Source organism: Falco rusticolus, chromosome 4 (assembly GCF_015220075.1).
Source record: "Falco rusticolus isolate bFalRus1 chromosome 4, bFalRus1.pri, whole genome shotgun sequence".
In the NCBI taxonomy this organism is placed as follows: domain Eukaryota; kingdom Metazoa; phylum Chordata; class Aves; order Falconiformes; family Falconidae; genus Falco; species Falco rusticolus.
In genome coordinates this window covers 47172828-47187589 of record NC_051190.1, presented here as the reverse complement: position 1 = coordinate 47187589, position 14762 = coordinate 47172828, and the positions used below count along the sequence as shown (strand labels likewise).

General features: G+C 58.4%; 1 protein-coding gene across 19 annotated transcripts in view; it reads left to right on the top strand.

The window, feature by feature from the left end:
• The window catches only part of TCF3 (transcription factor 3), an 80397-nt gene that overhangs the window by 58066 nt on the left and 7569 nt on the right, over nucleotides 1–14762 (top strand). For 4 of the 19 annotated variants that reach the window (XM_037384437.1, XM_037384439.1, XM_037384436.1 and 1 more), the window contains exons 9-19: nucleotides 2846–2948; nucleotides 3231–3370; nucleotides 3564–3690; nucleotides 4569–4627; nucleotides 5348–5426; nucleotides 6178–6251; nucleotides 6694–6897; nucleotides 8251–8374; nucleotides 8839–9004; nucleotides 9807–10045; nucleotides 13861–14005. In XM_037384437.1, the coding sequence (XP_037240334.1) occupies nucleotides 2846–2948; nucleotides 3231–3370; nucleotides 3564–3690; nucleotides 4569–4627; nucleotides 5348–5426; nucleotides 6178–6251; nucleotides 6694–6897; nucleotides 8251–8374; nucleotides 8839–9004; nucleotides 9807–10045; nucleotides 13861–14003 (1458 nt within the window). In that variant the 3' untranslated portion in view covers nucleotides 14004–14005. Of the gene's footprint in view, nucleotides 1–2845; nucleotides 2949–3230; nucleotides 3371–3563; nucleotides 3691–4568; nucleotides 4628–5347; nucleotides 5427–6177; nucleotides 6252–6693; nucleotides 6898–8250; nucleotides 8375–8838; nucleotides 9005–9806; nucleotides 10046–13076; nucleotides 13304–13860; nucleotides 14006–14762 lie in introns of all 19 variants that reach the window. The other 15 variants (XM_037384451.1, XM_037384440.1, XM_037384453.1 and 12 more) reach the window with 12 other exon arrangements.

Here is a 14762-nt window from a genome sequence, read left to right as displayed (position 1 = left end):
TGGGGGTGGCTGAAAGAGGAGTGATTCTGCCAAAGGCACCAAGAGGCACTGGCGGCGTTGGAGGCGGTTGAAGAGGGATGTGAAAGCGATGCCGGGGCTACGGGCAGGGGCACTGGGCTTGTAACCCACGGCCCTTTGGGGTTAGTTAGTGTGAAACACACAATGCGGAGCTGGAGAGCAGGGTTAGTGCTCGTGGCCATGCTCCCCTGCAGGCTGGCATGTCCAGGCACAGGACCTGGGGCTGGATGAGGCCCCCGAGCCCCCGCTGCACGTCGTCTGGCTTTGCCGGAGGAAGCTGGGGAGGGATTTTGTGCAAGTTGATTCCTGTAGGATTTTGTTGCCACAGTGAGTGTGGTGGCTGGGAGCCGTTTCAGCCTGTGAATTCACAGTCTGGTCACTGCTCTGTTTAGCTTTAGTCTGCCTGAAGTCCCACCCCAGTTCATGCATTTAAGCAAGAAAAGCAGGGAGGGGAAAAACAACCCAACACCACAAAGCCCTGCGAATCCCAGCACTGGGGCTTTTCATGCAGCTCTCTCGCCGCGCTGGCAATTTTAACCGGAGGAAATGACCTCACCTGGAGGTCCCCAAGGCCACCGCCGGCTCGGCCGGAGCTGCCGGCGCAAGGGCTGGGGCCACGGGGTGGGGAGGGGGGGACCTGGCACTGATTTACTGTTTCCTGCAGCGCTTGGCCGGCGGCCCCCGGCTCGGCCGGCTCCCCCACACGCGGCGGGGCTGGGATGCTCTTGGCCGGTGTGGGGAAGAGCACAGTTGGCTTTTCACAGCCTCCCCCCGCACCGAGTGGGGAAATGAAAGATTTGGAGGGGCCAGAGCCACTCCTGGAGTGAAACCTGGCCCCTGGGGGCCCAACAGGAGATGGGGGTGGGGGTGTATCTGCGGATGGGGGAGCAGGGTGGCGACGCAGCAAGGGGAACTCCCCCCTGCTTTGCAATCCTGGTCCGCTCATCCCTGCTGTTTTATTCTTCTTATTTTCGCTCTGGATTTATTAAATGGATGTTGCAGCTCACCGTGGCCCCCCCGCGCCAGCTCCGCTGCCGCACAGCTGCCTCGCGTGCTGGCCAGGTGCCAGCCCCTGGCAGATGGCGCGGGGCTATTAGACGTGCTTCATTCGATTCCCTGTCCCAGCTCCCGCTATTTAATCAAATTATAGGAAAAGTCAATTTACTGGATTCTTGTTCTTTGCAGCCTCCTCCATTCCCCTGCTCTCCCCGGCCGCACGCGCTGCCCACGCGCTGCTCCGTGTGCCCGCAGCACCCCAGCACCATCCTGCGATGCCACGCAAAGGCCGAGTGCCCTGATTTTTCTTTCTTAAGCGAGGGGTGAAGGGCAGCTGCCATCGTCTGTCAGGTTTTTCCCTTCCCCCTCTTTTCTTTTTATTTCTTCTTTATTTTCCAAGTTGCCCAGTCTCGGTCTGTAGCACCAGTGGCTTCCAGCTCCCCCTCGCCCCGCGGGGTCCAGTTGCCTGCTGCCCTAGAGCTGATGGGTGGCGAGGGGCTGGGGCTGCCCCTGGGGCTCTGAACCCCCCCAGCTTAGAGAGAAGCTGCTCTGAGAAGCAGGAACCTCGGCTGCCAGGGGGAAAATGAAGTTATAAAATGAAGTTACATATTTAAGTGTGATTGCTGGTGCTTTGCAGAGCTTTTTGTTTTGCTTTGGTTTTAACCAGATAGGCTAAAGACCCCTATTTTCTATTATCACCACTGCCCCCCCAAAAAAAAGAAAAAATCCTGATGTTTGGGGCAGTTACAGAAATAAAGAGCGATTTTGCCCCTTCTTGCTAGGTGAGGACAAGTGGTCAGAAGAAGCTGGCTGGGTGTGGGGAAAGAGAAACTGGGGGCAGGTTTCCTTTCCAAAGAGAGCTGTGTCTTCCAGGCAGAGCTGGCAGAGCATGCCCGGCTGGCCCCTGCACCCTCCTCTGCTTTCGTGTCTACTTAAAAAAACACGATTAGTGGTTTCAGAATGAATCAATGGGTATGAAAATAAGCTGTAACAAAAGTTCTCACGTAATTTTGAGTGGCATTTCAGTTTCTTTGTGTATTGAATTTCTGAGTTTAAAAAAAAAAAAGTGTTTTTGCACTGGCAGAAGATGGTTTTCGGTAAGGGCTTTCTAGGATGGGTTTGGTTAATTTAGAAGAAAAAAAAAAGCTTTTATTTTGCTCGATATGCTGTTAAATAACATAGCTGAATTAATTAAATAACATAGCTGGAGAAATCCGGTCAGAAGCTGTCTGAGAGCCATCCCTTCCCATGTGACATCCCCTCTGAGGAACCTGCTCAGCCCTCAGCTTCCCCCGTGCCTCAGTTTCCCCTCAAGCAGGACGGGCTGATTTCGGTGAAGGGTTTGAGCAGAGGCAGCTGCTGCCGTCACGGTGCATGCAGCAGGGCCGGTGTGGGGGTGAGCAGGTCCCGAAGCCTAGCTGGTCCCCGTCGGCACCTTCCTTGGGTGCGGGGTTATAGCACAGAGAAACGATGGCTTTTGTGGTTACCCATAAAAAGTTACAACCGCAGAAAAAGGAACTAGAGCAGAGAGTTGAAACTTCTGCTGGCACTGCGGTGCGTCTTCTGCCGGAGGGGGCTGCGGGGATCCGCGCGGTTCCGGGAAGGCAGACGGGCTGTGTCTGCACCATGGCCCCGTCCCCTGTGCTGCTGCCGTGACTTTGGCTGAGCTGCTTTGGTGTCCTTGCCCCCCCCGCCTCGGCTTTGCTGTGGGACTCTGTCATCTGCTATAATGAATGAAAGCGAAGCAGCGTGGAGCGGGGTGGCCCATGGGGAGGATGTGGGGCCGTGGAGCGGCCGAGCACTTCTCTTCAACCTCTTCCGTGCCCCACAGGTGTATCCATCCAACTCAGGTGATGACTACAGCAGGGATCCAGCTGGATATACTCCCTCGAAACCTCCCAGCACTGTGTATCCCGGAGCCTTTTATATGGCAGGTGAGTTGTTACCAGCCCCGGTGTCCTGCGGGCTGCTCAGAGCAGGGGCTGCCTGGCCCATTGCAAACAGCAGGAAGAATTGCACAGCACTTGAGATGCAGGGAGCTTGGGGCAGGAGTGTTTGAGACACAAAGCAGCCCCAAAATGGCTCCGATCTGCTCGGTGGGTGATGCTTGGCATAGGCGGGATGTGGTGGGGACAGACGTGGCTTCTCAGCCTGGGTGGACTTGTCCCTGTGCGGGCTGCTGCCTCTGCCCTGCTCAGCTCTGCTTTTCCTTCCAGACGGGCTCCATAACTCGCCAGACCTGTGGAGTTCACCGGGTGCCATGAGCCAGTCGAGTTACGGTGCCATGCTGGGCAGCTCCTCCTCCCCGCTCCCACAGTCCAGCGGCTTCAACAGTTTACATCAGCACGAACGCATGGTAACGCGTCCCCGCGCTGCCCCGCGGGCGGGCTGGGGGGCTCCGCTTGGCTGGCCAGTGGCAGTGTTGTCACCTCGTCCCGGAGCTGTCGGCTCAGGGCGGCTGCCGACAGGGAGGACCTGGGTCCTGGCCAGATGCCGAAGCCTGGCAGCCTTTCGAGGGCACTTCTCACCCCTCTCCCCCTCTCTGCCAGAACTACCAGCTTCATTCAGGAGAGGTTAACGGCGGACTCCCCTCTGTGTCTGGCTTTTCCTCTGCCTCCACGCCGTACGGTGTCTCCAGTCATACGCCCCCGATCAGTGGCACGGACAGCATGATGGGTACGTACGGCCCCCGGGCGCGTGGTGGTCCCCAGCGTGACCCCCCTCGCTCTGCTGCCTTGCAGAGCCTTAACTGGAAAATGCAAACCTCAGCTGCCCGAGCCTGTGATGCCTGTGTCTGACGTACCAGGCACTATTTATCCCTTGCGTGTCGCCCGTGCATGGGGTGACTGCGTGGGGAAGAGGCACGGCGAGGTTATTGCTGCCGGACAGCCGGGCAGGCTGTAGGAGACAGGGTGCTGGCTTGAGGGTTTACACCTCGCTGGGTGGATCTGGGAGGAGACCAGGAGCTGTGACATTATCTCCGGGAGGTGCTGTGGCTTGAATGAGTTGCGGGAACAATTTGCACCTGCGTTGCGGGAAGGCGGGGGTATGTGTGAAGCTGTTTGGCTAAAACCGGAACAGGAATGCTTGTGCTGCATTTGGATACCATGTTAAACCCCCGAGTGCTTTAATCTCTAACCCTGCTGAACCTGTTACAAAACCTGTTATTGAAATGGATTCGTGTTCCCCAGGAAATGAGGATCTTGACCTTGATTCATAGAAAACCCCTTGTTTAGAGGAGGGGAAGCAAGTTGGGCATTGTAGGGGCTTAAGATGCCCTGTGAAAATGGGCTGTGCTGCAGCAGAGATACCTGATCGCTGTTGATGGTATGGCAGTTTTGACCCAGTGTCTTATAAAGACGTTCCTGCAGCCCCGTGGGTGCCCTCATCTAGGCTGCTCTGAGCTGGGCATCCGTTTAATTTTCAAGCAAAGCAGTAAGAGCAAGAAATTTCAGTCTCAGAGCAGGTGACCCCAGAGAAGGGCTTGTTATGAGTGCCTTGTCCTGCTGGGTTTCTGGCACCCTGGCAGTGATGTCTTTGTCCTCTCTCGGCAGGTAACAGAGGAACCACAGCTGGGAGCTCAGGAGATGCGCTCGGGAAGGCACTAGCTTCAGTAAGTGTTTCTGCCGATCCTTGACGCTGATCCCTGTCCTGTTGCAGTGTTGGACCTCCCCTCTGTAACAGGGACCCCCTAGGCAGCAGGGAAGATGGACATATTGAGAAGTTTGGGTGAATTCACCCCAAAACCACAGCAGCCTCTGAGGAGGGAGGGTTTTCCCTGCTGTGTGCGCTGCCACCCTGTGTCCTGGCGCTGTGCAAAAGCACCTTTGGGCAGCTGGGGAAATTATGGTGGCCCCACAGACCCATGCCATGGACCCTGCTACTCATCTCGCAAGATGCAGCCCTCGTAGCAGGACTTGCAGGTCCCAGTAGTCCCGGCCCTGCATGTGCTAGTTCAGACTGGAAGGCACTGGTCCCACGGGGCTATCAGAACTTGAAGTTGCCTCTGTCCCATTCAGTGCAGGGACCTTTGCTTCGCCAGCACTATACCCTGCAGCAATTTTTTGGAGCTCTTGCTTCCTTCCAAGGTGGGACCTTAAGAACAAAGGCTGTAGCTGCAGGGGTGGCAGCAGTGGGGACAGAGAGAGACCCCAGCATTAATGGGGGAGCTGTGGGGGGACTGGTGGGCTGGGAGCTGCTGTGGATCTAGGAAGGGTCCTGTGGTCCCATCGTGTGGTCCTCACTGCACCTGGGCTCGGCGATGCTGCTGGGGAGGGGGAGAGCCATCGCAGGGGTGGGCGCTGCTGACCATGCCTTGCTTCTCTCGCTCCAGATTTATTCCCCCGATCACTCTAGCAATAACTTCTCGTCAAACCCCTCTACACCGGTCGGCTCCCCTCAGGGCCTTGCAGGTAGGTAAAAAACGTTGCTCTTTATGTAAAGGGGGATGTCAGGTTTGCCTTTGGGGGGGTCCAAGGCAGCGTACATCCCAGGTCAGCCCCAGACCCTCATTAAAGACACTTTTGGCAATCTTGCCAAATCCGGTTTATTTTTAAAAGCAGGAGAGTGAAGGGTAAGGACAAGCAAACTTGTAGAACTTGACTTAAACGTCTCCTGTGAAACTGTGCGTCCCTTTGCTGTAGTCGGTTGTAGCTTTGCCCCCATTCAGAGCTGTTCAGATGGACCCTGTCCACGAGTGTCCCGTCCCAGGGAGGCTGGGGGGGCTTGTCCCTGGTTTTGTCTCCCATGGAAGGAGCACGGTGGGAACTGTGAAGCAGCCAACTAGTTAAAAACCATTTTCAGCACCCCTAGAAAGCTCTGCTGCCATCCAGCAGGAGAGGTCTCCTTTCTGCCCAGCACAGCTGGCACCAAAGGTCCTCGGTGCCCGGGGTGCGGAGCACTTTGCACCCCCCAGCCCGCTGCTCCCCTGGGGTGGGAGCAAGCACAGCGTGTGTGCTGGCTGCCCGCTCCCGGGGGTGACAGAAATTTAGAAACCTCTTGAGGTCTGAGGACCTGAGCTCAGTTTCCTGCTGAGGCAGAGCAGAGGCCAGCCCGTTGCGCCGTGCGGTGCCGTGGTGGCCTGTGCCCAGCTTGGTGGCCCAGCTTCCAGCCCCATCTAGCGGCAGCCAAGCCTGGTCCCAAGCTTTCCCCGTTTGTTTGCAGGCACATCCCAGTGGTCGCGAGCGAGCGGACAGGGTGCCTTATCTCCCAGCTATGAAGGGAGCCTCCACACTTTAGTAAGTGATGCTGCAAGACTTCTTTGCTCTTCCGTCCCTTGTGCACCTGGCAGTAAAGGACTTTGGGGTACATTCCTCTCCCCTAAACATCTGGGGCCTGAAGGAAGGTGGCCGGTCAATAGATGGACATGGTTAGAAGCAGCTGAGCGAGTTGGGCTCTGCTTCCCTGAGCCTCGATGGAGCTTCGCTGCCCTGCACCCACCCCCTGTGTATGGCCCGTGTACGTCACGTCTGGCCCAGCCGAACAGATTTGTGGCTGGGTTCTGCCTCCCTGTGCTGGGCAGTTCCACTTGTGTGACCCCTTGTGCCTTTGGGGGACAGCACTGCCTCGCAATAGCTGAGCACACGATTGCCCCCGGCCGTTCCGTGGTGCAGAGAGCTGCAGCAGGCGCCGGCTTTACAGGCGTTAACGCAGACCTGTTTCTCTGTCCTGTCCTTCAAGCAAAACAAAATGGAAGACAGGTTGGACGAAGCCATCCATGTGCTGAGGAATCACGCCGTGGGCCAGACAGCCGCCATGCCGAGCAACCATGGGGACATGCATGGGCTCCTGGGCTCGGCACCAGCCCACAGTGCCACCGTGGGCAGCCTGGGCCAGGCCTTCCCCGCCTCGGTCATGTCCCTGGGGAACAGGCACCCGAGTCTGGTAAGTGCGGAGGCCTCGTGGCAGCTGGCAGGGACATGCCAGGGACAGATGTCATGGGGTGCCCTGGCATCTGACGATGTTGCCCTTGGTGTGAGAATAGCTCGGTGTGGACCAGCTTGGGTCAGCTGTGACAGCTTTGAGCAGGTGACGTGCCCAGAGGTGCAGTGGCTTGCCACGTTCGTGCAGGGAGGGTTGAATCCGCACTCAGCGCAGTGGTGGCTCTAAGGCACAAGCCCACGTGCAGTTCATTCATGCCCCTTCTCAGGACAGGCAAAGGTGGTGAAAGCTCTTCTTTCCCTGCAACGTGTATGGAAATCCCTCAGGACAGCTTCAAGCCATCCCTGGGGGATACAGGGAGAAGGAGGAGAGGGATCTGGCGCAGGGCAGGACTGCGGGTATAGAGCACCAGGTATCGCCAGGACTTCTCTGCTCTGAACTGTTCGGGCAGGCACCGCATCCTTCCGTGCATTTGGGGGGTGCTGATATGTGGGGGCTCATTCAGGCTCCAGGGAGCGTGGCAGGTCAGGTCCTGGGTGCCCTGAGCACGTGGATGCTGGGTTCCCGTGCTGGGCCACCACAGTACCCCTCTTGTCCAGAGGCTGATGACCACAGAAGCGCATTTTTGGCAGAGCTGGTTGCCTGCTGCAACAAACAGTAACTGGTCTCTAGTCTCCCTAGAGAACCAGATGTGCTTCCTTTCCAAACTCCCCAGACTCTGCTACTAAGCGATGAATTACCCGTGTCCTCTGTTGCAAACTGCTGCCGTCTGCATGCAGAAACAGGAGTGTTTGCGGCAGGGCTGGCTCCATCCTGCTGGTCCCTGGCCAGCGTAGTGCAGCCGGGGGGGGTGGGCTCAGAGGGACTGCCTGATGCTCCCCCTTTTCATCCAGGCCCTTCGGAGCGAAGGTCACGCTACTGGGATGTCCCTTGCTCTGGTGGCACTGGGGAAGTGGCAGAAACCTTGGTGCTTGATGGAGATGGGATATGTGCAGCCCAGGCAGGGTGTCCTCTCCAGTGTGCCAGCCTCATGTCCAGGCAGAGAGAGGCTTTTCCATGGTGGGGGGAGACAGCACTGATGGGGGCTTTCTGTTTGGTCCAGCTGATGTGCGGGGCACGGAGCTGCTTTCTGCAGTGCCCCCGCCGTGGCCCCGGGGGAGAGCTGGTGCTGGAGCAGGTTGGCTCTTCCCTCCGGCATGTCCACGCTCCGGGTGGTGGGAGTGTGCGAGGGGACACGCGGTGCCACCTCAGCCTGGTCTGCTGAGTCCTGCCCCTGTGCTCGGGGTGACCATGCCTGTGCCCACCGGCCGTGACACTCCCACCCCCTCAAGGCTTGCTTTGCTTGTTCTGCTGTAGGTGGGAGGAGGTCACCCCGAAGATGGGTTGTCCAGCAACCCCAGCATGCTCCACAACCACGTCGCGCTTCCGTCACAGCCCAGCTCGCTCCCTGACCTCAACAGGCAGCAAGACACGTACAGCGGTAAGGCAGCTCTGCACGCATGCGCGGTTGGGGCTCGCCTGCTGCGGGGGTGATGCAGGGCACCGTTAGGTCCAGCCCTGGGGGGAGATGGGTGCTCTTGCAAGGTCAGGGCTTCCTTGCAGCACCTGCAGGGCACTTTCTACCTTGAGCTTTTTCCAGAGGTTTGAGCTACATGTTCCTGTCCCTCCTGCCAGCTGTGGGTGCACAGAGCCCCTGGGCCCTGCTCTGCTGGGGGAGGTTGAGTTGTCATTCTGGAGGGCCTGGGAGGCGTGGGGAAGAACAGGGAGTGGTGGCAGGGCAGAGGCAGCATCCCTCCAGCTCCTCTGGCTGCAGACAGGCGATGCAGGATGAGTCAGGGTGGCCACACACTGGCAGTGCAGCACAGCAGGAGCAGGGCCTGGGGAACCCCGAGCCTTCCGTGTGGGTTTGGCCCCTCCAACCATCGTCTGGCTCTGCTTCCTCAGCAGGCTTGTCAGGGGGTCTGGGACGAAGCAGCGTCTCCACAGGAACCAGCGAAATAAAGAGGGAAGAGAAGGAGGACGAAGAGAACACATCAGTAGCAGATAACTCGGAAGAGGAGAAGAAGGAGCTGAAACCCTCCCGGAACAGAACAAGGTGCTCTTTGAACAGGTCTCTCCCTTCACTTACTCTGTTACCAGGCTGGGGGCGTTTGGGCTGGGGTACAGCCATGGTGACCCACCAGGCGCTGGTAAAGCAGAGGGCTTGCGCCTGACCTGCACAAACTGCACCCCCCTGCGTGGTCACTCAGGGCGTTGCTTGTGGCTGTGCATGGGAGGGACGGACCGAACGCTCAGCTTCCCTCAGCCAGGGGTGGGGAAGGCTTTGACCTCCTCCCTGCTCCAGGTCATCTCCGCGGTCTGCTTCAGGCTGCTGTATCCTCTGTCACATCCAACCAGATCTGTGGCAGTGGATCAGGTAGAGTCCTTCCAGCGTGTGGGCTTGTCTGCAACCTCGCCATCGGCTCGGAGACCTCACCAGGGTGATGCTGCCCGGAGGGGCAGCGCCAGCTCCACTCCTGCCAGACCGCAGCCACCTCCTACCCTGGTGGTCTTCCCAAAACGCCAGCTTGGGACACCGGTGTTGGCCCCCTCACCTTCTCCAGGCCACCCTGCAACCTCCTGGCAACAAGCTCAGGCCTTAATCACATTGTTGTGGTTTCTATCCTTGCTGTTTGCAAAGAGGCAGAAGAAGGGCCTTAACTGCTTCTCTCCAAAGTCACTGCGTGTCCCCGTGTCTGAGTGTGGGGCACTGGGCCAGCATGTCCTGGTGGGAGCACGCAGGGTGCAGCGCCCCGGCTTGCACGGGGCTTGGCATCTCGGTGCCTCAACATGTGTTTCTTTTCTGTGAGTTGACCAGTGCTGAGAGTGCACGCGAGGAATGTCCCTGTCTCGTTCTTATTTTAAACCATTAGTCAAGATGAGGATGAGGAGGACGATCTTCTTCCCCCAGAGCAAAAAGCCGAGAGAGAGAGAGAAAGGAGGGTCGCCAATAATGCCCGTGAGCGCCTGCGGGTCCGTGACATCAACGAGGCCTTTAAAGAGCTCGGACGCATGTGCCAACTCCACCTAAACAGCGAAAAACCGCAGACCAAACTGCTAATCCTACACCAGGCCGTATCAGTCATACTGAACCTGGAGCAACAAGTTAGAGGTCAGTGAGGGTCCCGGAGTGGTGATATTTTACGTATCTGATCGGCACGGGGCTGTCTGTCTGTCTGTCTCCTGTGACGTGCTGTGGTGCCTCGCACTGTCTGTCTCCCCTGTGTCCTTGAGTTCCCAAGGCTGTTGATGTCTTTTTTTTTTTTTCTCTCCTTTTTTTTTTCTTTCTCCCCCGTTCCCCCCCCCCATCCTCCCCCGTCCCCCCCTTTTTTGCATCCCTGCTGTTCTTTGTTCCCCACTGCCACTCTGCGTGCTGCATGCTGGTCCCAGAGGGGGCACCTGCGCCGTCCTTGCTTTCCTGCAGCCAGGCATTTTGCTCAGCTGCTTGGCCAACAGAATGAGGGGGGCGGCGGGGAGGGGGGGGCGGCAGTTCAAACCCCAAACCCAGCAAATCTGCCAGAGGGGCCCAGATCTGACGTCTCTCCGAGGGCTGCTCCAAGCACAGAGCCCATCTCTGCCTGCAGCTGCAGCAGCAGTGAGTGACGCCCTGTCCTCCCTGCCCGCTCTGCGCTCCTGTCCCCACCGCTGCACCCTAGGTTGGTGGGCACCCGGCAGACCCCTGGGGATCGCTGGAGCCGTGCGAGGGGCAGGGGACGGAGACGCTGAGCCCAGGGTTGAGCAGCCCTTGCTGCCTGTACAGCCAGGGCTCCGGTGCAAGCTGGGAGCGCTGCCCATCGCTAGCAGAGCCCGGAGCTGCAGGCGTGCGCACGCAGGGTCTCCCCCCGGCCGGGGCATGCTCGCTCCCTTCCCCGGCGCGTGTGCCCATCTCTGCCACTGGTGCTTGTCCTGGGTGCTGCGTCCCAGCGGGAGGGGAAGCGGAGGCCTTGGCTTCCTGCTCTGGAGGACTTTGCTGCTTTGTTCCTGCATCCCGCAGTGCATGCTCCCGCTCCTGGCCCGCTGCTGCTGGGGTGCCGTGGCAGGTTAACCCCCTTTCTCTCTGCAGAGGCTGTTGTAACACGCATCGGTGGTTTGTGCCTGGCTGTGCTTCTCTCTGCTGGCCTCTGCTGTTGCATTGATGTTGGAGTCCTTTGTGCCTCTCTTCAGTTTGTAATTTTTTGCCTTTCATAACATGTATATTTTTTCCTGTCTCTTTTTTAATTTCCCTTTCCTTTTTTTTTTTTTTTGAGTTTTTATTTTTTGGTTCTGTTCTTTCCGATCTCCTACAGACAGTCCCCAGCCGTGACCTCTCGGTGGTCCCACTCTCTACCTTGTACTTGCTGCTTGCGGATCGAGGCAGGAGCCGAGGGGCGGCGGGGGGGCAGGGGCTAGACAGAGTTGGCACCGTGTTCACTTTGGTCTCCCACGCTTGTCCCTTTTTAAACCCTTCTTGGACGCAGTCGGGGAAGCGAGCCGAGCCCCACGTGCTGCCGGCAGCAGGCAGATAGGGTGCCCCTTCTCTGGTGGTTTTGGCCTTTGGGCTGCTTTGCAGGAGAGAAGCCGACCCCCACGTCCCCTCCTGCAGGGCTGCTGTGGGAGGGGGTCATCGGTCCCCGTGTGCCATGGGCTGCCAGGATCCTCCTGCTGCCATCAGCGGCTAATGGGGTGTGAAGGGACAGGTGAAGATTGAGGGGTGTTGTGGGGGTCAGTGCCCCCTTTGAGCAGGGCACAAGCCAGCCAAGGCACCGCACGTCCCTGTAACCCAGAGGACCCCGCACGGCAGCGCAGACCACCAGCAGCAGTTGTTGGTGGCAGGGAGACGGCTCCATCCTGCCCCGCTGTGGCGTGCAAAGCGCTGCTGGAGCTGTGTCTGCACTGCGGGGAGCCGCCAGCCTGTGTTCGGAGGAACGAGCAGGGCAGGCTCAGGTGCTGGGGTGGCTGGTGGCTCCGCTCCCCCTGGCCACCCTGGGCGCGCTGGAGAGAAAGTAGCGGTGCCGGTCGGGGCACCAAGGCAGTGAGGAGGGGACACGGGCAGGGACAAGGTAGCAAGGAGAGGAGGCAGGCAGGGGCAGTGAGCACAGGCACATGCTTGCCTGGGGAGCCCTTGCTTTGCTCCACGCAATCGGGCACCGCCTGGAGGCTCTCCAGCCCCCCCGGCACACCCAGGAAGGCTCTGATGCTGCGGCCCCTCTTCGCTGAAGGCTTATCCCCGTAGGGCTCCCCTGGAGCCAAAGGCCAGTCTGTCCCAGTTCCAGGTCTCACCCAAGGACCCTCCTCAGATAGGTGTCTTTCCTGCAAGAATTTTTGCTCTGGGGGAGAAGGTCGTCTGTACAGTAAATTGGGGTTTGGAGGAGATGGGCTGCAGGTGAGGCCATGGTTTAAGATGCTGCCAGCACGACTCTGCCTTCTGCCCTTGTCACTGCGTGTTTTGGACACCCCTGGGGTGCTGCCAGTGGTGGGGGCTCTCCCAAAGCTCCTGGCCGTGCCTGGAAAAGAAAATCGCCCCCTTCCAGGGTGATTTTAGCTGTGGTGAAAGACCTGGATTCAGTGTCTGTGCATCTGAGACTGACCCTCAGCAGCAGCCAGGGCACTTGGTTCCTGCCCCTGGTGCTGCCCCCCAACCCGTAAGAGGGTGCCAGGCCAGGCCGCCTCGCACGGCTGCCCCAGGTGCCTTCCTTGGGAGGATTTTGCTGCAGATGGGATTTTTGAAGGAAATCTTACAAAGAGGGATTTGCTTTCTGTCAAAAAGTCTTCCCTTGGGGGATGAACCCGATGTTTTTGGCTGAGACCACCCCCGGAACTTATAGTTTCAAAGCAAAAATGAACAGGAAGGCAAAGTTTTGCAGAGGGGAGAAGGTGTCGGTGTCGATCCTGCATCCACTGCCCACCCTCACCCCCGGCAGCACCCTCTGGCCCCGTGGCCGCCTGGCCCCGTACTGGCAGCACCTTCACGTGGCTCGCAGAGGCAACACGCAGCCCAGAGAGCCTGGGCTGCTCCAGAAAGCACCTGAGACCAATTGGCTTTGCAAAGTGAGGCTGTTTGAGCCGTTTCCAGTGGACACCAGAAGCACTACCAGCACGGCAACGTATAGCCCCCCTCCTTGGTACCACCCCCCTGACTAATCCCTGTGGTGCTATGAACCCAGCAGTACAGACGAGGCCTTGTCACTGGAGGACAAAGATCTGAGGGACCGGGAGAGGAGAATGGCCAATAACGCCAGGGAAAGGGTGCGTGTGCGGGACATTAACGAGGCCTTTAAAGAACTGGGACGCATGTGTCAGATGCACTTAAAAACGGACAAAGCACAGACCAAACTGATCATCCTACAGCAAGCGGTGCAGGTCATTCTGGGCCTGGAGCAGCAAGTACGAGGTATGGTACCAGCTGGCAGGTGCATTTCGGGGCCTTTCTCTTCCCCCCACATCTCTGTGTGCGTGTGCATCTCTGTTGTGACTCCTGCTTTCGGCGTGAGGTTGTGTGTTTGCATTGCCAGCAGCACCCTCGGCTGCACCACGTGGCAAGCTGAGCTTTCCAAAGCCCCGGCCTGGGGTAGATTTGAGGCTGCTCTGTCCGTCTCCCCTCATGCTTAATGGGGAATTTGGCACCTGGATCCCATTAAGCAGCTTTGGAAAACTCAGTCCTGGGCCCCGAGAGCTGGCTGAGGCACTTGGGGGTTTTCTGTAAGCAAGCACATGTTTAAATTGGCACGGTGTTTCAGCTGGGCAGGGGGTTTTGCTCTAGCAGGGGTCCAGCCAAGTTACTGCAGCCGCTGCAAGGAGCAGCTTGCACTGAGGTTGTTTCCTCGCATGGTCCCGTGTGTCTGTCCTGGGACTCTGTCCTCGCTCTCTCTTTGGGATGCTGTTACCATGCGCGATGCTGTTGCCCAAACTGAGGTTGCTTCCTTCCCTCCCTTGCTGTTTTTGGCATAGAGCGCAATCTGAACCCTAAAGCAGCCTGCCTGAAGCGTCGGGAAGAGGAGAAAGTGTCCGGAGTAGTAGGAGATCCCCAGATGACACTTTCAGCTTCACATCCTGGTCTAGGAGATGGTCACAACCCTGTTGGACACATGTAAAGGTACCGTCCCCCATCGCATGATCCCAGCACCCTGTTGCAGCTCCAGCCTGCTGCCAACGCACGCTGCTCTGCTTTGGCTGCTCAGCCCCATGTGCTCAGCACCAGCCAAGTCCTTCTTAATTTACTATAAGTAAATGACTTGCACACGCATGTCACTTGCTCATCCGTGGACATCCAGAGCCTCTGCCCCACAGGAGAGGTGCAGCCATGTAGCCAGGACGGAGGGTTTCGGTGCTCCCACCATCCTGAGTGAGCTCAGCTCAGCTCTGCTCTGCACCTCCCAGCCCTGCCACAGCTGGCTACTGGAAACCAGCAACTCCTTTGTCCGATGGCTCTATGGGAGGGAATGGGCAGGTCCTAGAAATGCCAAGAGAGACAGAAGGTGACATTCCCCACCCCCCAGCAAAACCGTGGCAGGTGCTGCTGGGCTGTCTGCATTTGAAAGGGAACATGGTGCGTGGCCAGGAGCAGCTGAGCCTGTTGGGCTGTGACAGGGGTGTCAGCAAGGGACTGAGCAGACCCACAGCGGTGGGGCAGAGGCTGACCCCCTCAGGCACGTGGAGGGGCTGTGGTCCCCTGACATCCCCTGTGCTGGTGGCTGCCTGGGGCTGCCCTGGAAAAAAAAAAAGGCAAAGCTGTTGTCTCAGCAGAATAGCGAGCTCATGTCTGGGCTCTGCTGCAGCCACATCGAGCCTTGGGGCTTTCTTGGGGCTTGCGACACCCCCCACCCTTGCAGGGAGCAAAGTTTTATTCTCAT